This window comes from Delphinapterus leucas, chromosome 20 (assembly GCF_059928025.1).
Source record: "Delphinapterus leucas isolate spDelLeu-1000000601 "Yukka" chromosome 20, BTC_Dleu_Yukka2, whole genome shotgun sequence".
NCBI classification, from domain to species: domain Eukaryota; kingdom Metazoa; phylum Chordata; class Mammalia; order Artiodactyla; family Monodontidae; genus Delphinapterus; species Delphinapterus leucas.
Window position 1 is genome coordinate 15512778 of NC_143148.1, and position 25983 is coordinate 15538760.

The 25983-nt window shown below is 38.4% G+C and overlaps 2 protein-coding genes across 15 annotated transcripts in view; one reads left to right on the forward strand and one right to left on the reverse strand.

The window, feature by feature from the left end:
• The window catches only part of ZNF529 (zinc finger protein 529), a 76584-nt gene that overhangs the window by 40278 nt on the left and 10323 nt on the right, over positions 1 to 25983 (reverse strand). The window contains exons 2-5 of one of the 13 annotated variants that reach the window (XM_089902270.1): positions 15770 to 15858; positions 14184 to 14307; positions 4450 to 4527; positions 1 to 2225 (exon numbers count right to left, since the gene is read on the reverse strand). In XM_089902270.1, the coding sequence (XP_089758396.1) occupies positions 1 to 14 (14 nt within the window). In that variant the 5' untranslated portion in view covers positions 15 to 2225; positions 4450 to 4527; positions 14184 to 14307; positions 15770 to 15858. Of the gene's footprint in view, positions 12412 to 14183; positions 15409 to 15769; positions 15859 to 25983 lie in introns of all 13 variants that reach the window. The other 12 variants (XM_089902265.1, XM_089902271.1, XM_089902264.1 and 9 more) reach the window with 12 other exon arrangements.
• Positions 953 to 25983, forward strand: part of ZNF382 (zinc finger protein 382) — a 53357-nt gene continuing 28326 nt past the window's right edge. The window contains exon 1 of one of the 2 annotated variants that reach the window (XM_022586307.3): positions 953 to 25983. This exon is cut by the window's right edge and continues 1153 nt beyond it. The gene's annotated coding sequence lies outside the window, so the exon portion shown is untranslated. The other variant, XM_022586317.3, reaches the window with a different exon arrangement.

The following is a 25983-nucleotide window of genomic DNA, read 5'->3' on the forward strand; positions in this document are numbered from 1 at the left end:
CTTGTATGGGCCATTAAGTTAGTAGCAATGCTCTCCACTTCAGAACTTGCAGAGCTACAGGACCAAGAAGAAGGGACTTGTGAGACTCAGGACTGGCTAAGAGTCGTGGTGAACACACTGTCCACCATCAGACATGACCCATCATCCACCACAAATACAAGCGGATGGAAGTAAGAGTGAAACTAGAATGCTGACTTTTACCAGTATCAGAGAAAAAGGTAAGCATCACCTATGCCCAGACCTGGAATCTAAGTTCACAGCAGTTTCTACAGGACACAGCTCAGGGAATGCTGTGGTTGTGAAATGTGTAAATGGCCTCCATAATGCATCCAAGGGAGTTTAACCCACGAAGGGATTCTACACCTGTGCCCTCCCCCTCATGTCTTCCCAGAAGCCTGTCTTGAAGGCAAGTGCAGGCCTAAATGCTAATCCAAGGATTCAGTATGTAGTTTTCTATTGGGAACTTTCATTATAGGAGTGAAATTCATGACTTTCACTCTGATGGCCATCCCTCTACAGCTAGACCCAACTGGCTACATGGTGTGAGGACAGAAGAGAATCCAGGGAAACACATTCCAAGAAACGATGGAACCTACAATTGGACCTGGATGGGCAACACTCACTTCACCAATGCCCTCTCTGTGTAAAGTACGAGGCTGGGTACTGGGGACATGGTGTTAATAGCTTATACACACACACGTACAAAAAAATTTTACACACTCCTAGGTGAAAAAAACAAAACTCCAAACTTCAACAAGCTCATTGAAAACAAAATTTAAAAACTCCACTTCGTGCACACTTATAGTCAGTCACAACAGAGATATTACAGGATCACTCGGTCACAGTTTCAGACACCCTCGTCGCCACGTCCATGTTAACCATGATCACACAGTAGGCTCCGCCCCCGCTGACAGTCTCACCAACCCAATCAGGTACCAGTAACGCCAACCCAGGGCCCCGTCACACGCACTCTAGCCCTCGCTCTCACGCACGCACAGGCGTGAACTAACACTCAACAAGGACGCCGTCACAAACAGTAGCACCCGCAACCATGGTCGTCCGCGGCTCACGCATACACAAGCTCCTGGCTCCACAAGCCCCATCCACGCTCTGCGAGCTTCAGGCCTCCTCACCGCCAGCCCCTCCCGCAGCTTAACCTGCGTCACCTCAACTCACCAGGTATAACCCAATAATGACCACGACACCGGAAGGTGAACCAAAGGTCGAAGGTCATTGGCGGCTCTGGGGCCTGTGGGAAACGTAGTCCAACACCGAAAAAGTCCAGACTTTCGAGCGGAGCGTGGAGCCCATCAGCTGCAGAGACACTCCCCTCCCCGCCCCGAGACTACCGGGAATTCCAGGGCGCAATGATCGCACGACTTTGGTGGAGGGGTTGCAGCTGGTTGTCCTTCCAGATGCCGAAGAGCCGGGTGATGGTTCTCTGAGAGCGAGGTGAGGTCACGGAAGGAAGGAGCGCCCAAGCCGAGGAAGTAATCGCAAACCTGGGCCGGGGAGGGCAAAAAAGGGAACTGGAAGCCGGGTGCGGGCCGAGGAGGCAAACGGAAAAATCCTGGCTCGGGTAGGGCTGGCTGAGAATTGGAAGCTCCGGGCCTAGGAGGGAAGAGGGAGTTGGGAACCCAGCAGAGGAGGGCCGGGGCGGGAATCGTGAATCTCTGCCGAGGGAGGCCGGGCTAAGAAGGGCTGAAGCCGTGCGGAGGGACTTCGGGCAGGAGAGAGCCCAGGCGAGAAGTTCACTCAGGCCTGTACGTGCGGGACCCCAGGTCCGTGATCGTGAACCAGAGGGTCAAGGGTTTTGTTGTTTTTGTCAGTTTTGGCCCTTGAGAAAACCCCAAAACCCATGGCACATGGCAGACGCGCAGTGAGTGTATGCACGCCCTTGGCGTGTTTAATATCGTCACTGCCAGGAAGTTCGCTGGTGTCTTTTTCCTTTAGTTTCATAGCGGAGACAGCCATAGTTCTGATACATGTCATCGTAGTTTAGCTTTGTCAGTTCTACAATTCCAATTGTCTCCTTTAGCTCATCCTAGTATTGTAAGATTTATTAATGTTGTTTAGTTCATTCCTTTTGTTTCTGGACAGCATTCCATTGTGCAAATGTGCCACAATTTGTGTTTTCATTTTTCTCTGTATGAACATTTAGTTTATTTCCAGGTTTTATGTATTTTTATAACGCTGGCATGTTTCCATTTCTCCTGGGGAGATACCTAGTGGAAGAAAATGCTGATAATAAGTTAAGTTTCTATTTAACTTTCTAAGAAGCTGACAAACCTTGTAGGATGATTAGTTACGATTTCTGTTTGAGACTGTATGTGACTGTGAAGTAAGTGGTTTCTGAGTTTGATTTGGTATTCTTCTATGGAATTAGGAGATGGGCTCAGTGGAGTTAGGAATATCACATATAGTCCATGGAATTGTGGTTTTGTGAAGTGGGTGAGATTATAGGAAACAAGGTGTCTGTACCAACTTTTATCATGATTTTGTGTGTTCATTATAATGTGACTGTGAAAGTGGATCACTACATAAGTGATATTAATGAATGACTGCGAAACTGTGTGTGTCTAGTTAGGTGTGTTTCATTTTGGTTCTGCTTGCAGAATTATGACTGTTTCTAATCAAGTAAAATAGCAGTATAAGATTATCCAAAGGAAATGAAAACAGGATATTAAAGACATACCTGACTCCTTCCTATCTTCACTGCAGCAATATTCACAATAGCCAAGACATGGAAACAGCCTAAGTGTCCACTGACAGATGAATGGATAAAGAAAATGTGTGTGTTTACACCCACGCACTCATTCACACACACACACACACACACACACACACACACACAGGAGTATTATTTGGCCTTAAAGAAGGAAATCCCGCCATTTGTGACAACATGGAAGGACACTGAGGGCATTATGCTAAGTGAAGTAAGTCAGACAGAGAAAGGCAAATACTATGTTCTCACTGTATGTGGAATCTAAAAAAACCCAAACTCATTGAAATACAGAGTAGAATAATAGTGGTTGCCTGAGGGTGAGAGAAAGGGAGAGATGTTGGTCAAAGGTTATAAGATGAATAAGTTCTGGGGATCTAATGTACAGCATGGTGACTATTATTAATAATACTCTGTATTATATACTTGGAAGTTGTTAAGTGATTAGATCTTAAATGTTATCACCACACACAAAAAAGCATAATTATATGAGGTAACTAACCTTATCGTGGTGATCTTTTCCCAATATATACATGTATCAAATCATCACATTGTACACCTTGAACTTAAGTATGTTACTTTAAAAAAAAAGAATTGGAAAGTAGGAGGTAAAATCAATTTCTAGATGACTGGATTGTATACTTGGAACACCATCTGAACTAATTCTAATATGTTGAAATGACTAGGGTTCAATAAGTAGTTCACAAGAAAATACTTTTTTTACCTCTATGTACTACTTTTAACAGATTTGAGTGAGTTTTTTTTCCCTGTTCCTGGATGAAATTATGGGTAATTTAATAACTTTTTCAGTCGCTCTAAGCTAAGGAAAAGTATCTGAAATACTTCGAATCACAAGGTCAGTCTCATAGCAATTAAATTAGTCATTTTCTAATAAAAATGTTTACTGTAAAAATCAATATTTAAACTTCATTTAAAGGAAAAATTTCTTCCATCTGACTGAAACCTGCAGTGTGGAAAAGTACATAATCAGTTTCTTCTCTATTTCCCTAGCCTGTATTACTGAATAGTTAATATTTAGCATAATGAATATTAATATTTAATAGTAACTGTTTACTGTGTAAGTAGGCAGATTTAATCAAGTTGTTATGGAAACTCTAAGGTAAGTGCAGTTTCACATGTTTTCTTATGCCTCCCTTCTCTCTTCCTTGTTCATTTTTCTAAAAAAGAATCGAAAAGAGCAAAGGTCCTCTCTTGCAAATCTTAAAGCCATGGCTCCGATTAGAGGATGTTTCTTTTCTCCTTTCTGCAATAGTCTTTTTCCCCTAGCATATATGAGCAGTTTCCCATTTTGAAACTTCCTGGAGATAGGATTCCCTTTCATGAAACTGGTCCACATTTCCTTTTATTCTCTCCAGATAAACCTGTACCTTATCCAACATCTTCTTCTAATTTTAACTAATGTTCACTTACTAATTGCATGTTTTGCTCAGCATCTCCTTTCTCATGCCCACAAATGGAAATACATTCTCCTGAATTAAATAAGCATATATTCCTTGAATGAACCTTTCTTGTCTAGACAGTGATTTGGTGTCTAAGTATTGAGTGCTTAGGAGAGCCCATACAAGAAGAAGACTTTATTATGTCCACAGACCTTGGTTTTCTAGTGAGTAAACATAGACGTAAAATCAATAGATTATAATATTACTATATGGCAAGAAGGGAGGTTCCCGTGTTACACTGTGTCCTTTCTTCCATCTCCAGCTCACCCTTATGGATCATGTTTCTCCATCTCTCCCTCGTAGTCATATCCCAGGAGTGCTTTGTCCCATTTACACGTCTCCATTCTGTAACAAGCACCAAAGGCATGGAAGTAATCTATGGTTGAAAAAGCAGATAGAAAAGCCTACTTTCTATACACACTAAAGCACTGGAGAAGAGAGAGGTCAAGAGAAGCAGGTCCTTGGTGACAGGAGCCTAGGAATAGAGCAGACCTTGAACCTCAGTAAAATTAGAAAAGCTGCCCTAAGCCTTCCTTTGGTCATTAATTCAATACTACCCACTCTTTTTTCTTCTCCATGCCTCCCTAACATTTTTTTAAAAATGAGGAAATCATTCCATTTTTTTTCTCTCCTCTAGGTAAGAGGCAAGAACAAAGTATAGTAGAAATTTTAAAAATTATTATTTTTTTTAAATTTATTTTTTTAAATTTATTTTTGGCTGCGTTGGGTCTTTGTTGCTGCACTCAGGCTTTCTCTAGTTGCAGTGAGTGGGGACTACTCTTAGTTGCAGTGCACAGGCTTCTCATTGCAGTGGCTTCTCTTGTTGCAGAGCATGGGCTCTAGGTGCACAGGCTTCAGTAGTTGTGGCACATGGGCTCAGTAGTTGTGGCTCGTGGGCTCTAGAGCACAGGCTCAGTAGTTGTGGCACAAGGGCTTAGTTGTTCCACGGCATGTGGGATCTTCCTGGACCAGGGATCAAACCCATGTCCCCTGCATTGGCAGGTGGATTCTTAACCACTGTGCCACCAGGGAAGTCCCAGAAATTTTTTTAAAAGAGAGACATAATAAGTGGATGCCTGCCCCTACTCCCCCTATAAACACAGAGAAATGCCATCTAAACTATGACAGAATGTCTTAAAAATGGTCAAGTTCAAAAGAAAAGAAAAGGAAAAAGGAAAATTCTGCATCCAGAAACAAAGAGATGAATCACAACCGTAAATGTAAAGGTAACTTTGAGCTGACACCTCATAGAGATCTTTGATCCCATATATAATGCTTAAGAGTACTAACTGGGGTCTGGGGTTCTAATTTCTACACAGGAACAGGGGGCAGAGAGCTGGAACTAAGACCCTGCTTAGTCCTATAAAATATTTCTAGAAAAATACTACTCACTGGCCCAAAGAGATGAGGGAGCTTGCAATCTCTGAGACTTTTTTAGGGGATTGGGGGTAAAAAATAAAAATACGGTATTACTCCACTTATATGAAGTATCTAGAGTAGTCAGACATATAGAAACAGATAGCAGGATGGTGGTTGCCAGGGGCTGGGGAAGAGGAAATGGAGAGTTATTGTTTAATGGATACAGTTTCAGTTTTGCAAGATGAAAAGTTCTAGAGCCTGGTTGCATAACAATGTGAATATCCTTAACAGTATTGATCTATACACTTTAAAATGGTTAAGATGGTAAATTTTATGTTATGTGTGTTTTACCATACTTTTTAAAAATGAATAAAGGCTGAAAGAAACTAGAAAAAGACAACCCAAAAAACAAAATCCAAAATAAGTAGAAGAAATAAAAATAGGTAGAAATCAATGAAGTAGAAAGCAGACAATAGAGAAAATGAATAAAACCAAAAGTTGTTTATTTGGAAAGAGTTTTAAAATTTATAAATCCATATTAAGAATAGTTAATAGGGCTTCCCTGGTGGCGCAGTGGTTGAGAGTCTGCCTGCCAATGCGGGGGACATGGGTTCATGCCCCGGTCCGGGAAGATCCCACATGCCGCAGTGTGGCTGGGCCTGTGAGCCATGGCCGCTGAGCCTGCGCATCTGGGAAAGGCCACAATGGTGAGAGGCCTGTGTCCCTCAAAAAAAAAAAAAAAAATAGTTAATAAAAGAAAAAACACAAATTACCCATGTCAGAAATGAAAATGGAGATATCACTACAGACCCCACAGATAGCAAAAAAATAAGGGAATGTTATGAACAAGTTGATGCCAATAAATTAGACAACACAGATAAAATGCTATTATTGCTTGAAAAGCACAACTTCCCAAAACTAACTAAAGAAGAAATAGAAAAACAGAATCTCTCTGTATCTATTAAAGAAATTTAATTTTTAATTAAAAAAAATTCCTACATGGAGAACCTGGTTGAATTCTACTGAAATGCTTACAACTCGGCAGGAAGTAAATGTAACAGCACTGCTTTAGAAATTCTTTTAACTCAGGGCACATGAGATTAAGTTGAAATAAACAACAACCTCTTCCTCCACTGAAATGAGCTGAAAAACAAAACCTATAAATCAACAAGAAGGGACTTCCCTGGTGGTCCACTGGTTGAGAATCTGCCTTCCAATGCAGAGGACACAGGTTCGATCCCTGGTCAGGGAACTAAGATCCCACATGCCTTGGGGAAACTACACCTGCACGTGGCAACTAAGCCTGCGCACCACAACTACTGAGCCTGCACACCACAACTACAGAGCCTGTGTGCCTCAACTACAGAGCCCACATGATCTGGATCCCATGTGCCACAACTAGAGAGCCCACGCACCGCAACTACTGAGCCTGCGTGCTCTGGAGCCCGCCCAGCACAACGAAGAGCCTGCCCACCACAACAAAAGATCCTGTGTGTGGCAACTAAGACCCAACACAGCCAAAATAAATAATTAAATAAAAAGGAAGGAAATTTTTTAAATCAAAAAATTTAAAAAAATTAATCAAAAAGGAAAAAGCCATCACAGGAGAGTCAGCAGGTAAAAAATAAAGTTGGTGGTGGGTAGGGGAATTAGGTAAAGATGGTCAAAAGGCACAAACAAGTAAGTACTGGAGATATACAACAATGTGACTATAGTTAACAATGCTGAATAGCATATATGAAAGTTGCTAATCCTAAAAGTTCTCATCAGAAGGAAAAAAATTATTTTGTAACTATGTGAGGTGACAGGTATTAACTAAACTTATTGTGGTGATCATTTCACAATATATACATGTGTCAGGGATCATGCTGTGCACCTTAAGCTTATATGATGTTATATGTCAATTACATCAGTAAAACTGGGCGGGGGAGTGAAGAAAGTTGGTACCTACAAGAACTGCATATAATATGACAACATAAAAGAATATGAAATAAATGTTTAAAATGGAAAAGTCAATAAAAGCACAATACATAAAAAGAATCTGCAGATAGTAAAAGAATAAAGAGAATTTCCAGAAATAAAAATCAAAGTAAAAAAACAAAAACCCGAGAACTTAAAAAATTAACTACTGAAAAGTAAATTATTAGACTTAAACATGTATCTGAGGGAATCACCTAGAAGGCAGCACAGAGATGAAATGTAAAATATAGAAGGGAAACTATAAGAGATATAGAAGGAAATGAAAAGGTTCAATACACATCTAATGTCATAAAAGGAGGGAAATAGAGAAAGGAGAGGAGGCATCAGAAAAGAAAATGGTTTAGAACTTTTCATAATTAAAGTCATGATTTCACGATCAGGAATCAAAATAAGTTGTAAATGGGATAATGAAAGTAGATCTAATACCTAGACACATCCTGATACTGCAAAATAACAAATCTTCTGAAGGAAAGAAAAAGAAAGAAAACATGTTACCTAAAAGGAATGATGATTAGGCACATGAGATGTCAGAAGACAATGGAATACTACCTTCAAACTGATAAAGGAAAAATAGCAGTCAAGAATGGGGCAAAATAGGGGCTTCCCTGGTGGCACAGTGGTTCAGAGTCCACCTGCCGATGCAGGGGACATGGGTTCGTGCCCCGGTCTGGGGAGATCCCACATGCTGCGGAGCGGCTGGGCCCGTGAGCCATGGCTGCTGAGCCTGCGCATCCGGAGCCTGTGCTCCGCAACGGGAGAGGCCACAACAGTGAGAGGCCCGCGTATGGCAAAAAAAAAAAAAAAAAAAAAGAATAGGGAAAAATAAAGACATTTAAGGCAAAGAATGGGGATTCTTTCATAGACTCACTGGAGAATTTCTAGAACATACACATTAGCAAGAAGTAAATTGATCCCAGAAAGACAGAATGAGATAAAATTTGTTGGGAAGTCTAAGTAAGTGTATACTAAGTAATAATGATTAATTAATGGCGTTTCAAAACAAAAGATTAAAAAGCACTAACAATAGAAAGAATAGACTTAAAGCATTCTAAAATCTTCGAGGTGTCCTCTCCCAGTGAAATCATGGACGATGCTAACTTTTTTCAGCAATAGTGTGTGACTAAGCATGGAGTACTGCCAATCAGGGAAGCTCATCTGAGCCTTGGTGGCCAGAGTTTCTACTGGGGCTCAGTCATATAGACATGGTTGACTGCCTGCATGGCTGACCTTAGTTTCCAGCCCCCTCCAGAGTTTGCACTAATACTGCATGACTCAAAACTCCAACCTAAATCACATTATTAGATTCTTCGGTTTTTACCCTCAGGTAAACAATGACACTATCAAGCAGGATATTCCAAGGGTTTAGTGATCACCTCCCAGGAGCCAAATGCAAAGGCAAGACCTCTTTTTGTGTAAGGTTAATTCTTTACTACATAGGAATAAAAACAGAAAATATTACAATAACTAAACTAATAGTATGTGTTAGGAAAACTCAGAAAAAATTCAAGAATAAATTACAAATGAAAGTTTACCAGAAGTGAAGACAAACAAGCAATAAAGAAAAACAATAAAACCACAGATTATATCTTAAGACAAATAAAATTTTAAAAAATACAAATTTTCAAAGTAAAGAATATATAAGCAGCCAGGGGCTCAATAGTCTACCATAAGAGTTTTCAGTTCTGGGATAAGGAGATTGCTTCACTTGGTGTTTATACCTGCCACAAGAGTGGTGGGTCTTAGTATCAGGGCTTGCTTGCCCACAGCCTCTATGAGATTATTTTTCCAAAAAAAAAATTCAAAATAAAGGTATAAAAAGAGAAAGAGTTCACATATCTTCTGTCAGAGTGGTGGAAAATGGAGCCCATGAAGGAGCTCAATCTTCTTGACCACAACTGGGGAGAGAATCAGGGTCTGGCCCATGTGTTGACATGTACAGAGAAACTCAGGCAGAGTTTGTGGTCTGCATGGATGACAGCCTGGATACATGCAGAGTAACTGGGTAATAACTAAGTATACTGAAGATATCTGGAACCATGATTCTCATAGTCAGAGAAGATAGGTACAAACATGTAAAGGAAGAGGTCTGAAATAAACCTTGTTAAATTGGATTGGAATTAGAGGTGTCAGTGTCCACTACACAATATTTAAAAGTGTTTAAATCTTAACAAGGCAGAATTCTATATTCAGAGAAAATATATTCAAGAATGAACGAAGGGGCTTCCCTGGTGGCACAGTGGTTGAGAATCTGCCTGCTACTGCAGGGGACACGGGTTTGAGCCCTGGTCTGGGGGGATCCCACATGCCGCGGAGCAACTAGGCCTGTGAGCCACAACTACTGAGCCTGCGCGTCTGGAGCCTGTGCTCCGCGACAAGAGAGGCCGCAATAGTGAGAGGCCCACTCACCGCGAGGAAGAGTGGCCCCCGCTTGCCACAACTAGAGAAAGCCCTCGCACAGAAACGAAGACCCAACACAGCCAAATATAATAAATAAATAAATAAAAATTAAAAATCACAGTATTCCAAATCATTAAAAAAAAAGAATGAATGAAAAATAAAGATACTTTTAGATAAGAGAAAAATAACAATTTGTTACCAACAGACCTGCATTACAAGAAATGCTAAAAGGAAGCTTTTCAGGCTAAAACACAATGCTACCAGTGGGGAAATGGAATCTTCAGGAACAAAGGAAGAGAGCATAAATGGTAACTCTCTGGATAAATGTAATAACTCTTTTATTTTAACTTCTTTAAACTACATATAAGTATTCAAGGTAAAAATTATAGTCTGTTGTGTTTATATAGATACAGATTGTATAGCTAGTAGAGTGGCTATACTGTTTTCAGATAAACTACACCAGTGATAAAGAGGGACATTCCATGATAGAAGAGTCCATACATTAGCAAGAATTATTATCATATATGTGTACACACCTAAAAACACAACATCAAACAACACTGCACTTGCATGACCCTAAGAATGAGTGCCTCCTTAAATTTTGCACCCCAGGTGCTTTACTCAATTCAGCATTACTGTAGTCCTGGCCCTGATTTTAATATCTCAGCAATTGAAAAAAATACAAGTCCAAAAATATCATGAAGACGTAAATGATATGAACTATCAACCAACTTGGACAAATTAATATTTGTACAATAATTCACCCAACATCCATCGAATACATATTCCTTTCAAGTGCACACGACATATTCACCAATGTAGACTATATATTAGGCCATACAAAAAGTGTCAATGAATTTCAAAGGATCAGAATCATACACAGTATATTCTCTGATCAAATAGGACTAGATTGAAAATCAATAACAATGAAGTAGCTAGAAAACACACAAATGTTTGGAAGTTAAGCAACACACTTCTATATAATCCATGGGTTAAAGAGGAAATCAAAACGGAAATAAAATATTTTGAACTGACTGATAAAAATACAATATATAAAAATTTGTGGAATGGAGTTAAAGTAGGGAATTTCTGGCTTTAAATGTTATATTAGAAGAGAAAAAGGGTCTAAAACCAGTAACCAGAGGTTCCACTTTAAGAAGCTAGGAAAAGAAAGGCAAAGTAAACCCTCAGTACCTAGAAGGAAAAAGAGAAGAAATAAACTAAATAGAAAATAGACATACAATTAGCCAAACCAAAAGTGATTTCTTTGGAAAGAGCAACAAAATTGATTAAACCTTACCTAGATTTGTTAAAAATAAAAAACTGCAAAGACAAGTCACCAATATCAGGAATGAAAAAGAACTTATCACTAAGGAATATATAAATAGTAGAAGTCTAACAAGGGAATTATTATGAACCACTTCATTGCAACAAATTTGACAACTCAGATGAAATGGACAAAATTACTGAAAAATATAACAGTATAAGACAGATACAAGATGAAATAGAATATCTGAATAGCCCAATACCTATTAAAGAAAGTGAATTTGTTATCATAAACAAAGAAAACTCCAGGCCTAGCTAATTTTACTAGAGGATGCTACCAGACATTCAAGAAATAATACCAATCTCATACAAACTTTTCTAGAAGAGAGGAGGAAATAGTTCACATCTTATTTTATGAGGCCAGTACTACACTAATACCAAAACTTGAGAGAAAATGACATACTAAAAGCTTTGTGCAAAATTTCTTAAGAAAGTGTTAGCAAATTGGGTAGGAAAAACACATTCCTCCTGTGTTTCTCCTTTAGTCTTACACTGCTATCACACTTTACTTCTGGTCACCAAAAGTATGGGGTTTTTTTAACATCAGCTGGGTGTCCTAAAATTTAACTCAATTCTGATGCCATCTACCTAGAGATAGCATCAGATCCCACAGGTTAAGGGCACAGTCCAAAAAGACTCTCTTCCCTACTCCCCCACCCCATTTCAGATGCCAATCAAAAGCCCCAGGTTGTCACCTGTACTTTTGACCAACTGGCTATAAATCGGGGTTCTTCATTGGGTATGAGCATTTCCTAGAACTCACAGAACTCAGAAACACTTATGTTTGCCAGTTTGTTATATAACAAAATATATCATAAAGGATACAGACGAACAGCCAGATGAGGGGGTACATAGAAGGAGGTCTGGAAGGGTCCCAAGCCAAGGAGCTTTTGTCCCCGTGTTGGGCCACACCACCCTCCCGGTATGTGACTGTGTTCACTGACCTGGAAACTCTCAGAATCCCATACTTTGGGGATTTTTATGGAGGCTTTATCATGTAGGCATAATCAATCATTAGCTTAATCTCCAGCTCCTCTCCCTTACCTATGATGGGTGGGGCTGAAAATTCCGAGCTTCTAATCATGGCTTGATATTTCTGGTGACCAGCTACCATCCAGGGGTCCACCAAGAGTTACCTTCTCAGAACAAAAGACACTCTCCTATTACCTAGGAAATTCCAAGGGATTTAGGAACTCTGTCAGGAACCAGAGTCAAAGACCAAATATTAGAACAAAAGATGCTCCTAGTACTCTTATGACTTAGGCAAATACAAGGGTTTTAAGAGTTCTATACTAGGAACTGGGGGCAGAGATCAACATATTTTTCTATTATTTCACACAAATTTAATATGGAAATATATATAAGGAAAGACAACATGACCTACATATACAAGATTGAGTTAACAATCAAAAATCAATTTAATTCATCATATTAGTTGAATGAAGGAGTAAAGACATATTGCTTCAGTAGATTCAGAAAAAGTATCTTACAAAATATAATATCCCTTCCTGATAAAAACTTGCAGCAAGCTAGGACTAGAGAACTTGCCAAATTTGATAGAGCATCTATACAAAACCTCCACCTATGTGTAATGATGAAATATTAAACATTATCCTCCCATGACCAAAAAATGGCAACAATGTCTACTTTCACTACTTCTATTCAACACTGTATTGGAAGTCCTAGCAAGTACATTAAGGCAATAAAAATGAATGAAGATATAAACACTGGCAAAGAAGAAGAAAATCCTATTTGTAGATGGCAATTGTTTGTTTACAAAATCCTAAAGAATCTGTAAAGCAAGAACTAGCACTTATAAGTAAATTAGAAAAGTTGCTGCATACAAAGTTATTATGTAATAATTAACTAATTTTATATAGTAACAGCAAACAATTGAAAAGTGAAAAATTTTTTAAAAAGCCCTAACAGATGTAATTAAAGTTCCCTGCCTGATCAGCCCTCACTCAGCTGAGCTCTCTGTCTTCTTGACAACCCTCCCAGCTTCTTCCCTTGCTCGAATATGGTGGTCACACTGCCTATAAGAAATAAATATGAAATAATGTATAAAAATATTAATAAGAATTAAAACCAATTCTATAAAACACTTTGAGAATTAAATTTCTAATTACCTGTAAGCAAAAATAATATTGGTGAAGACTTCAGAGAAGGGTAGAGGGATTGAGAGAACAGTCACCTTAGGGTGATGAAAGAATCACAAAGAATAGAGAAATGAGAGAGGTAAGAAAGGTCTTATTTAAACCTATACTGGCTCTCTGTATTAAAAGGCAATATAGTATAACAGTTAATTCAATGAGAACTATGTTGGCTATGATTACTATATTTTTGTTATTTGCTAAGAGGAAAAGGGGAGATTTCTGAAACATTCACAGGTTCTTTCTAGAATGCTAAACAAATGCTGATAAATGAAAAGTTCATGGACTGTCATTTTCAATGACAATGTAGGTCAAATAAAAAAATTTGTTATAAGAAATGAATATGTTCACTTCATTTAAAATATTTTTTGACTCAATGCATCACCATGTAAACTGTAGAGATTACTTTGAAAATCAGTACAAATCAGGATTTTTTCTGTCTGTTCTAAAGGTGGGTCAGAAAATAATGTACAGCATCTTTACCAATTCTGAGTTCAAACACAATATAACACCTGGTTTCTTTGTCAATAGATATGTCTTAAGTGTCCCACAAATCACATCTAGCTCCCTGGGTATCAAAGAAGGTAGAAATTATATGAAGGGACTGAGAAAAGTATGACTATCATGAAGAATGAATGTCATGAAGAATGGTGAGGTGTCATCTGCAACACAACAAAGCTTAACCCATTCCTTTGAAAACAGGGTGAAAAAAATCACCTAGTTTCTTAAAAGATAGCCTTGATACTCCAGAGAGAATATTTAAATTATTTGAGGCAGACAGCTTACCCAGTAAGACTAAGTTGCTGTTTTCCATCATCACATCCCAGTACAGTTCCCTCAGAGCAGAACCCCAGATATTCCACTCCTCCTGAGTGAACTCTAGGGCCGCTTTCCTGAATGTTCCCCATTCCTAAAAGCACAAACCCATGCATTACTGGTGAAATTCAAGAAATGTTTTCAAAATAGAAAGAGAGTAGATAAAGGTTTGAAATCCAAGAAGGGAGCTATATAGCAAGCAAATAGGCTGTGGCTGGAAGTCTATGGTAAGAGAAGTTAAGGAAATCAGTGTTTCAGAAGCAGATTATACACATATTTTTAAGTAATCTAGTTGATTTAGTTCATGCCTATTATGTGATTCCTCAGTTATAAAAACATGGCTAGAAACATGGCTAGAAATGAATAAAAGAATCACAATTTACCAATTAACTGAAATAGTGAATATGAGCATACCGCATACCATATGCCTACCTCATAAGTTATTAATAAATGTTAATTTTTACATCCTCTTTTTTCATTATAGACTAAGAAAATATAACTTATGGAATTTCTTTTCCAACATAGTATTAAATCTCTATATAGATAGAGAGATAATAGTTTGCATAAAATTAAAGAATTTCTTCAAGCCTCAGGTTCATCATTATGTTATATACCATTTTTTTTCTAGTTGTCATTTTTTTAATGGTTTCATATTTCACACTAAATTGTTCTCTAACTTGTTTCGGTTTGGGTGTAAGACCATTATTTAAAAATATGTAATAAGCACTAAACTTTCTTATGCCAAAGTATTTAGTAAATTTTTTTAACAGCTACAGTTAATCTAGTAGATATATCACTCTTAATTATTCTTTTATACTACCAAGTTTAGGGTGGGGAAAAAAATCTCTAACATCTTTTCTACTGATGGGAGTCTGTAGTTAGCTACTTCTTTTAAATCTAGCTGAGCCACCATCCCTCACTGAATACTTTCCTTGATCCTGAGTTAGTGGATATAAAACACAGAATGGTCCATAATCACATAGAAAATCATCTTAAACCAGCACAAACTTTTCAAGTACACAATAAATCTTCCTCCTGATAATCATCTTTCCATGACTGATTCCCAAGGTAGATCCCTGATTTCTCTGTATGCAAGTCCCAATTTTACTCCTACCCAATCCTAAAAGCCTCATAAAACATGTAATCTCAACACATACCAACACTGGGGCCAATCAACTGCCAATCGTATATTTTCCTAGAAAATGCAAAGAATTTCTAAGTTTTTCCATGAGTAATCAAATGGGACCAACTTCTCTTAATCATCTCTTCACCATTCTTTGGATGGTGAAATACCTCCTCCTCAAGCGATTTAATTTTACTCCATAACTCTTCTTGAAATAAGGCTGAACTTATAGGAGATGCTACATATTAATGGAAGAACAGGGAGACCCATCAGGAGGACCCTGGGCTGGTTGGCATCATACTTCACTGGTATGGGAGGAACTGGGGACAGCTTCTTAGAGATCTCTGTTACACAGGACATTTCTAAATAAAGAAATGTTCACATGATCTAATATATAACTATGTTCAAGAACTAGAGAGAAACAGAAACTTACCAAAGCCATGGTTTAAAATGGTTGAGAAACTTGTCAGTACTCTTCAGGGTTTCCCTCCTGGAGAAGCACAGAGACTACAGGGGTGAGAACTGGGAAAAGAAAAGTTGCTCTGACACCAGATGTACTTCTCAGCTCCCCAAATGATACACATTAATATGTGCTTTTTTCTTTTGTCTTCCTGCCTGTAAACAGTACCTTATCAACATACATAGAAAATAACAGGTAAGATGGGTTCTGGACAAATCTAAACAGTCCACACACAAAGAATCCAGTAAACAGGCACAGATACCAAGCAGAGGTCCTCCTGTCTGAAAGTAGGATCCAGACATTTCAGCAGGAGGGTTCTGGCTCGTCCTCCACTCTGCTAATACTGGCCTGGGCCTGAGATTGGACACATCTCGAGCAGATACTCCTCCCGCTATTCTACTTTGCAGGGCTGCAAAGGGAAGACATCATCCACACCTAAACCTCATCTTTGGCCTCAGAGATTGACACATACTGTAAATTCCAATAAGGCGCACATACTGTAAATTCCAGTAAGGCCCACAACAATATTTCAGGTCCTGCATGTCCTTCCAGAATTTTGCCATTCACCTACTTCATCAAGAAGTGGGGTTTAGGGGCTTCCCTGGTGGCGCAGTGGCTAAGAATCTGCCTGCTAATGCAGTGGACACAGGTTTGAGCCCTGGTCCAGGAAGATCCCACATGCCGTGGAGCAACTAAGCCTGTGCACCACAATTACTGAGCCTGTGCTGTAGAGCCCACGAGCCACAACTACTGAACCCCGGGCACCCTAGAGCCCGTGCTCCACAAGAGAAGCCACCGCAATGAGAAGCCTGCGCACCGCAACAAAGAGTAGCCCCCGCTAGATGCAACTAGAGAAAGACCACACGCAGCAACGGAGACCAAACGCACCCAAAAATAAATTAATTTTTTTAAAAAAGTGGAGTTTATTTCCCTTCCTTTGAAACAGAACAGGCCTTTGTGATTCTCTTGATGAATAGAGTGCAGTGGAAATGACACTGTCTATTTTCCGTGGCTAGATTAGGAAAGGCAATAGAGCTTCCTACTAACTCACTGTCAAGACGCTCACCCTGAAACCCACCCATTTTGCTGTGAGGAATCCAAGCAGCTACACAAGAAGGCCACAGCTAGATATTCCAACCACAGTCCAGCTGAGGTTCCAGCTGACTGCCAGCATCAACCACCAAATACATAAGTGAGCAAGCCTTCCGATGATTCCAGTCCCCAATCTTAAAACCACCCCAGCTGAAGCCAAGTAGAGCAGAGACTAGCTGTCTCCACAAAGTTCTGCCCAATGAACAAATTAATGATTAAAACAAATGCTATCATTGTTCTAAGCCACTAATTTTGGGATGGTTTTTTATGTAGAAACTGGGAATGCCTGATCACCCCACACACAAAACCAGAAAACAGTGCCATTGCAAAACAACATTGGCTCACATGGAGTCCTACCCCCAAGCCAACACAAGTCCCAGAATCCAACAGCTTAGCACTTCCCATTTCTTTCTTTTTTTTTTGCGGTACTCGGGTCTCTCACTGTTGTGGCCTCTCCCACTGCGGAGCACAGGCTCCGGACGCGCAGGCTCAGTGGCCATGGCTCACGGGCCCAGCCACTCCGTGGCATGTGGGATCTTCCCGGACCGGGGCACGAACCAGCATCCCCTGCATTGGCAGGCGGACTCTCAACCACTGTGCCACCAGGGAAGTCCCTACTTTTGTTAATCTTTGATTTGTATATCCTGAAGCTGTTATTAGGTATATTTAAATTCATGATCACTATATCTTCTTTTTAGGTTTAAACATTTATCATTATGAAACGTCCCCGTTATCTCTTGTAAGTCCTTTTTTTTTTTCTGAACTTAATAGAGAGACACCAACTTTCCTTTAGTATTCGCATTATACCTCTTTCAGATTTCGTTTTCTGTGTCATTATACTTAATATGTGTCAGCTGCTAAAAGCATATGGTTGATTTTGTTCTTTTCAACAATTTTCTTTTTATTGGAGTGTTTAATCCACTTTCATGAAATTTAATTACTAATAATGTTGGGTGCACCAACGTTTGCTTTTATGTGTCCCCTCTGTATCTTTGTTCTTCTATTCCACCATTCTTACCTTCTGTTGTATTAGTCAAATACTTTTATTATTCTAGTTTTCCCCATTAATTTATACTGTCATACATTATTCTTAGTGGTTATCATAAAGATTGCAGTATTATGCTTAACTTATTACAACTAGAACTCTCATGCAGTGGCTGTTAGAGCATACCATACTGGAAATATGTTCATTGATGTCTACAAAACTAAACATAGATGTATTACATAACCCAGCAATCCTTTCCCTGTGCATCTCCACAGCAGAAATGAATGCTTAAGTCCACAAAACACATGTACAATAATGTTCATAGCAGTAGTATCTCTTCAAGAAAAATTAGAAACAACTCAAATTTCCAACAACGGAATAGCAGAAAAATAATCTGTACAACATCCTATAATGGAATACATAGCAAAAGAAAAGGTGCCTGCTATATGCAGCAACATGGATGAATCACACAAAGATGTTGAAAAAAAAAAGATCTATCTTTGGGCTTCCCTGGTGGTGCAGTGGTTAAGAATCCGCCTGCCAATGCAAGGGATGTGGATTCGAGCCCTGGCCAGGGAAGATCCCACATGCCGCAGAGCAGCTAAGCCTGTGCACCACAATTACTGAGCCTGCACTCTAGAGCCTGAGAGCCACAACTACTGAGCCTGTGTGCTGCAACTACTGAATCCTGTGTGCATAGCCCGTGCTCTGCAACGAGAAGCCACTGCAATGAGAAGCCCGCGCATTGCAACGAAGAGTAGCCCCCGTTTGCCGCAACTAGAGAAAGCCCGTGTGCAGCAACGAAGACCCAACACAGCCAAAAATATAAATTAATTAATTATTTTTTAAAAAGATCTATCATTATGTGAAGTTCAAAACAAGTAGATTTTGAATGGAGAGGTACATAGGTATTTGTATTCAGTGAGACCCAGATAAAAGGGTAAACTATTCAGTTCCTACATTATTCCCCTGAATAAATACACCTGAGCAAGTTACTGTCATCTGCATTCCACCCAGCAGGAGCCAATGTGACGCTGCAGAACATGTCTACACTTGAAATGACACAAATATTCCCAGAGGGTCCTAGATGGGGAGGTAAAGTTGGCCAAGACATGGGAGCTGCAGAGCAAGTAGAAGCAAATGCCCAGGTAAGATTCAGCTTTAGCAATAACTGATTTGTTTAAAATAAATTATAGAACATCCATTCATGACTACTAAGGCGGTCATTAAATGCATGGTTATAAAAAAATTTGTAGTTAACATGTTCAATTATATCTCAATAAAGGTTGGAAAAAGTACGAAAATATTCAAAACATATTCAATAGTTTTTTTAAAATAAATACATAAATATAATGTCATTTTGCCTGTAAAATGTATATATATAAACAGAAAGAAAAATATCTGGAAAGTTATGAAACCTTTTGTTAGCATTGCTTCTCTATGCTGTGATTTTTTTATTTAAAACTACTTCTTAAGAGTGGCCATGTATTAATATATTTTTGAAGAATAGCTTTCTTTTTAAAGACTTTTAAAGTGCATATTTATATTAATACATGGCCACTCTTAAATTAAGAAGTAGTCTTAAACAGTCTTCCCTGAACTTTGAGAAGATGCTCAGGACAAATAGATGCCAACTCTGAATGGCTTTTGTTTCTTTCTGCTCCCAACACCTGATTTAACACTTTGATTTTTACATATGGCAAAAGAAGTTGGAGTTTTGCCTAGAAAAGAACGGTTAAAAGTCCCTGAGAGAAGTCTCATAAGTTTTGATGTTCTAAATGCTGCCTTCATGTCTTCCTGATGTATGGGTTTAATTCACTTCTAATTCATTCCTTTTAGCCCTGATGACAACCAAACACCTGTTTAATCTTGTTCTGTTAGTCTCATTTTTACATCTAATCTCACGAAAATTTTCTTGAATAAAACCTATTTACCTCCCCAGAGCTTTTATGTCTTCCAATATAACTGGTCATAACCTAAGAATGCTGTCATCAGAATGTCTCTTCCATATGCATTCCCAACATGTGTCATCTGACTTAAGAGCCTTTATCACAGTCTACCTTATATTTATTCCCACATATATTTGATCTTTGCTTAATAATGAGCAACTTACCTCTTTTTAGTGCTGGTGTCCCGTCAAGTACTAGAATAAGTTCTGGCATATTTTGAGCAGGAAACATATAAAAGTAGATGAAGATATATCTTAAGGATATTCATCATAGTTTTGATAATCATAAATATCTCAGGGTAGAAAAGAGGTTAAATAAATTATTGATGGGAGTTCCCTGGTGGTCTAGTGGTTAGGATTTGGCACTTTCACTGCTGGGGCCTGGGTTCAATCCCTGGTCAGGGAACTGAGATCCCACAAGCCACATGGGGCAGCCAAAAAAAAATTATTGGTAGCTATTATTAATATGTACGTTAGTTTTTAAAGGTGATTACCCTAATTCATAGTAAATGTTGAGGAGAGACATTTGTAATGAATTAATAAGTAAGACAGGCAGGTTAAAAACTTATCGAGATTATGTGCAGTTGTAAATAAGAACAAGCTCTGTGGTTAAACTTTCAGAATGTCAACCTTAGCTCTAAAAGTTATTGCGTGTGTTCATAAGTATCTTATCTGTACTGCCTAGATTTCCTTATCAATAAAGTGAGAAAAACAATAGTACCTAGTACCTCAAAGAGTTGTCAGGATTAAGTGAAAAAAAAAAAACCAACAAAATATTATCTATTTTTTATTGATGATGAAGAGACTATTTCATATCCTGTAACTACCATTAAAGGAAATTCTCTTCTTTGCTTACCATTTTTTCTGAAAGTGAAATTCAAGCTTCTTAGGCCTGCTCTTCCTTATAATGCTAATATATTGCAGAGCACAGCTTACAAATATAATTTGTTTTCACCAGCAACATTACCCACAAAGAATGGGAGAAAGAAGAGGACAGCAGCTGCAGGTAGACACCATTCTGCCTCATAAAGCTAGCTAAGAGAATCTGACCCACTTAAGTAAGAAATTGAAAATACTAACAAAAAATCAATCTTGTTCGCTGTCTAACCCAGGCTTTTATGCTGGGTTATTTATAACTATGCATATTTATAACTACTAACATCTAATTCTGTTATCTGAAATTATAAACTCATCCTTGTCAGCATAATTTATATAATGGAGTCTCCTAAGATATTTGGTGTTGAGATATTAGCGCTATTTTCCGAAAGTAACTATGCAAAAAAAGAAAATTAAATACTTAATTGAGTAGCTTTACTTGATAATTTGTTCCCCTGGAATTATGCATAAATTGTTATCTGTAAAATTGCAAAAGGTCTGTCAAATCAGTTGGAGGTCATTGTTACTTCCTTATCCCTACTGATAAAGTTAATTTGTGTATCAGGATCCACAAAATGGGGGCCATCCCAGTGGTCCAGTCTACGTCACAAATGTAAACTTAAGTCAGCTTACATTTACAGGAAACACCTATTAAGGAAATCTAACGTTACACCAATCACAATCTTCGAACTCAGCTTTGGCTAGCTTACCTTACCCTAGAAAACTGGACCAGCTAGCCTTATAAGAAAATCCCTGACCTCCTAGCCAATTATGCCATTTCCCTGTTGCCTCTTCTAACAGTATATAAAATTCTCTCTTGCCCAAAACCCCTTGGGAGAGTGCTCTACTGCTTGTGAGGCACTGTACTCCCCCAATCCATGGATTGTTTCCCTTGAATTAAAGACATCAAACTCGTTGCCAAATTGTTTTAGTTTTTGTCATTTGACACTACATACAAGGAAGTATAATAAACCATTGATTGGGTTGAATTCCTTTTTCAAACTAAGAGCTAGAGAGGTCTTTATTCATTTAAATGATTAATTCACGTGATTTTTTTTCCTGAAAAAACCAAAATCATATAAACATAAGCATAAGGAAAAATTTAGAATGTACACCAAAATGTTAATAGTGATTATTTCTAGATGCTAAAATTATAAGTACTTTTGATTTTATAAGTGCAATTTGGATTACTAATTTTTTTCAACAAGACTACGTTCATTTGATCATCAGGAATTAACACCTATTTCCATATAAAGCATTTTTCTAAAAAGCGTTGTAGGGAGGGGTATCTTCTACTTCTTATGAAAACTGTGAGCAAACAGACTGGCAAAATGACAGCTAAAAGCACTAAAAAACCAGTGTGACTAAAATAAATAAACCTACCAAGTATTGTACCTTCTCTTACTGTATTTCATAAACATAGTGAGACACTTTCTATGTTAAGATTCACCTGTGAATGCTGCTCAGTATTCTGTAATAACCTAAACGGGAAAATAATTTGAAAAAGAATAGATACATGTATATGTATAACTGAATCACTCTGCTGTACACCTGAAACTAACACAACATTGTTAATCAACTATGCTCCAATATAAAATAAAAATTAAAAGAAAAATCTTCAGTCCTAAAAAAAAAAAATTCACCTGTGAATGTGCACAATTTAGGTAAGTGACACTTTCAATATTTGGTTCATAGTAGAGACTTAATAAATGTGGCTTTATCATTGCCTTTCTCTACTGAACGACCAGTTAATGTATCATATTGGATACAATCCTTGAAAAATTGGTAAGAAATGCCATTATAATAATTAAACTGATTTATAATTTAGCAATTTGAGTAATTTTGTTCATAAACATGAATACTGCATAGCATTACACTTTGTATTTTTCATACTAGAATCTCTTTTTGTATCTATATAATATTAATCACTTGAATGTAATGTGATTAACCTTATATTTACATGATACAGGAAATTATTTTGGGACAAACTCCTCTTAAAGTTCACTTCCAGGTGTAAATTATTGTTTCCAGGTCAGTGATTCAAACCCTGTTTGGTTCCTGTACACCTTTGACAGTCTCCAAATTATAGACTTTTTCCCCAAGAAAAATATACATTAATAAAATAAATATACAATAATTTGGTATACAATTCCAGGGCAAATCATTTAAGGTGAAGGATACCTGTTATAGACCATCTAAGCATATACCTTGTTTTCTTAAAAATGCCCATTATAATTAACTTTATATTTTCATTGCTCCTCATTCATGAATGTGGGATGACTTAGGATATCCACATAATAACAACAGGGTTCTTTTTAATTTTAATATTTTTAACTTATTTATTTATTTTGGCTGTGCGGGGTCTTAGTTGCGGCACACATACTTCTTAGTTGCAGCATGTGAACTCTTTAGTTGCGGCATGGAGAATCTAGTTCCCCGACCAGGGATTGAACCTGGGTCCACTGCATTGGGAGCGCAGAGTCTTACCCACTGGACCACCAGGGAAGTCCCAATAACAGGTTTTTAGGTTTCTTTTCCCTTTTTTTTCTATAAATTTATGCATTTATGTATTTCTTTATTTTATTTTTGGCTGCACTGGGTCTTTGTTGCTGTGCATGGGCTTTTCTCTAGTTGTGACGAGCAGGGGCTACTCTTCGTTGCGGTGCACAGGCTTCTCATTGCGGTGGCTTCTCCTGTTGCGGAGCACAGGCTCTAGGTGCACAGGCTTCAGTAGTTGCGCTTCGCGGGCTCTAGAATGCAGGCTCAGTAGTTGTGGCGCACGGGCTTAGCTGCTCCGTGGCATGTGGGATCTTCACAGACCAGGGCTCGAACCCGTGTCCCCTGCACTGGCAGGCGGACTCTTAACCACTCTGCCACCAGGGAAGTCCCCGAATAACAGGTTTTAATTTAAGCACTTATTATTGCTAGCCACTGTTCTAGTGCTGTTAATATTAACTCTCCTAATCCTCATAAAAACTGTTTGAAATTGGCACTATTATTTGTGTTTTACAAACAATAAACTCTGGAACAGAAAGACACTGAATATATTGCCCAAATTCACCAATACTTACAAGACCAAGATTTTAATCCAGATACTCTAGATTAGGGGTCAGTTAATTTTTCTGTAAAGGACCAGGTATAAATACGTTGGGCTTTGTGGGCAAAAGAGAAAATCAAGGATATTATGCAGGTGCTAATGTAACAAGAGAGAAAACAAATTTCCATAGAAGTTTTTGACAAAATTCAAAACTTTATTTATGAACACTGAAATTTGAATTTCATATAATTTTCACATCATGAAATATTGTTCTCCTTTTGATATGCTGTCAATTATAGAAAAATGTTAAAACCAGTCTTAGTTCACAAGCCATAAAAAAAATTGGCTACAAGCTGGATTTGGCCTGTAGGGTCATGGTTTGCTGACCTCTGCTCAAGACTCAGAGACCATTATACATTGCTGACTCAGTCTACACAATTATGTGACTTGAAAAAAATGGATGCTGCCTAATCTTATTCAATAATTGGTTGGTACCACATAAATCTCCTAATTCCTTGGAAAAAAATTTCTGCCCTTCTTGAAAGAGATGTCTCTATACATACCCCTAATAATATTCTTAAAGGTCTCCAAAACAGAAGACCGTTTTTACTGAAGACTGTTACTGAAATCAATCAAACCTTATCCTACCTTGCCATTTTCCCACTCATGTCTTTGAAGAAAATCTAAAGTATCTAATGTGTAATTCTACCTAAGCATTAACAAATCACCATGTAAAGGAGGACTGTTTCTGTGTCATGGGACTGCTTAGACAAAAACAGCACAAGGGGAAAGTGTTGCCAAGTGGTTATACAAAAATTAACTGTAGGAAGGGCATTTGATAAGGAACTGGGAAAGAAGGGTATCCATCCTAATGGTACTATCATTAACTGGGAATAGAAGGCTTGGCCAGGTAAATGGATTAGTCACTATTTGGCAGGGCATTTAAGATGAAGTTATTCTATATCCTGAGAAACAAAAATTCATTCCATGAAACAAAAACCTCAAAATGACTTCTAGGAAAGGGGAGCCCTCTTGCACTGTTGGTGGGAATGTAAATTGATACAGCCACTATGGAGAACAGTATGGAGGTTCCTTAAAAAACTAAAAATAGAACTACCATATGACCCAGCAACCCCACTACTGGGCATATACCCTGAGAAAACCATAATTCAAAAAGAGTCATGTACCCCAGTGTTCATTGCAGCTCTATTTACAATGGCCAGGACATGGAAGCAACCTAAGTGTCCATTGACAGATGAATGGCTAAAGAAAATGTGGCACATATATACAATGGAATATTACTCAGCCATAAAAAGAAATGAAACTGAGTTATTTGTAGTGAGGTGGATGGACCTAGAGTCTGTCATACATTGTGAAGTAAGTCAGAAAGAGAAAAACAAATACTGTATGCTAACACATATATATGAAATCTTAAAAAATAAAAAAATGGTTCTGATGAACCCAGGGGTGGGACAGGAATAGACGCAGACATAGAGAATGGACTTGAGGACATGGGGAGGGGGAAGGGTAATCTGGGACGAAGTGAGAGAGGAGCATTGACATATACACTACCAAATGTAAAATAGGTAGCTAGTGGAAAGCAGCTGCATAGCACAGGGAGATCAGCTCGGTGCTTTGTGACCACCTAGAGGGGTGGGATAGGGAGGGTGGGAGGGAGATGGAAGAGGGAGGGGATATGGGGATATATGTATACATATAGCTGATTCACTTGGTTATACAGTAGAAACTAACACAACATTGTAAAGCAACTATACTCCAATAAAGATGTTAAAAAAAAAATGACCTCTAGCTTGGCTTTGAGATGTGCAGCTGCAACACTTCTCCTTTCATGGCCCTTCTTTTGGGATATGGCAAAACTTGGAAGGAAAAGGGGATCATGACATACTAGGCCTTTCATACCAAGACAGGCTAAATAAGAACACATTCTTCATCACTAGCAAGCCTCCATCATCCATGTTAAATACACCCAATGGAAGTAAGAGAAAGATTGGAATACCCTTGACCCTTCCCTGTATCATAAAAAAAAAGTCAGGTTGACTGAAGCCTAGGAGCAGAATTTGTTTCTGCGTTCACAGCAGTTTCCTGTCAACAAAGCTATGAAAATGCTGTAGATCTGCAATATGCAGCTTGCCCCCACAGAGCTTCCAAGAGGAATCTTTGGAGGAAGGACTCCTACTCTTGGTGCCTTAATATCATGTCTTCCCAGGACCCTGCCTCGAGGGCAATTC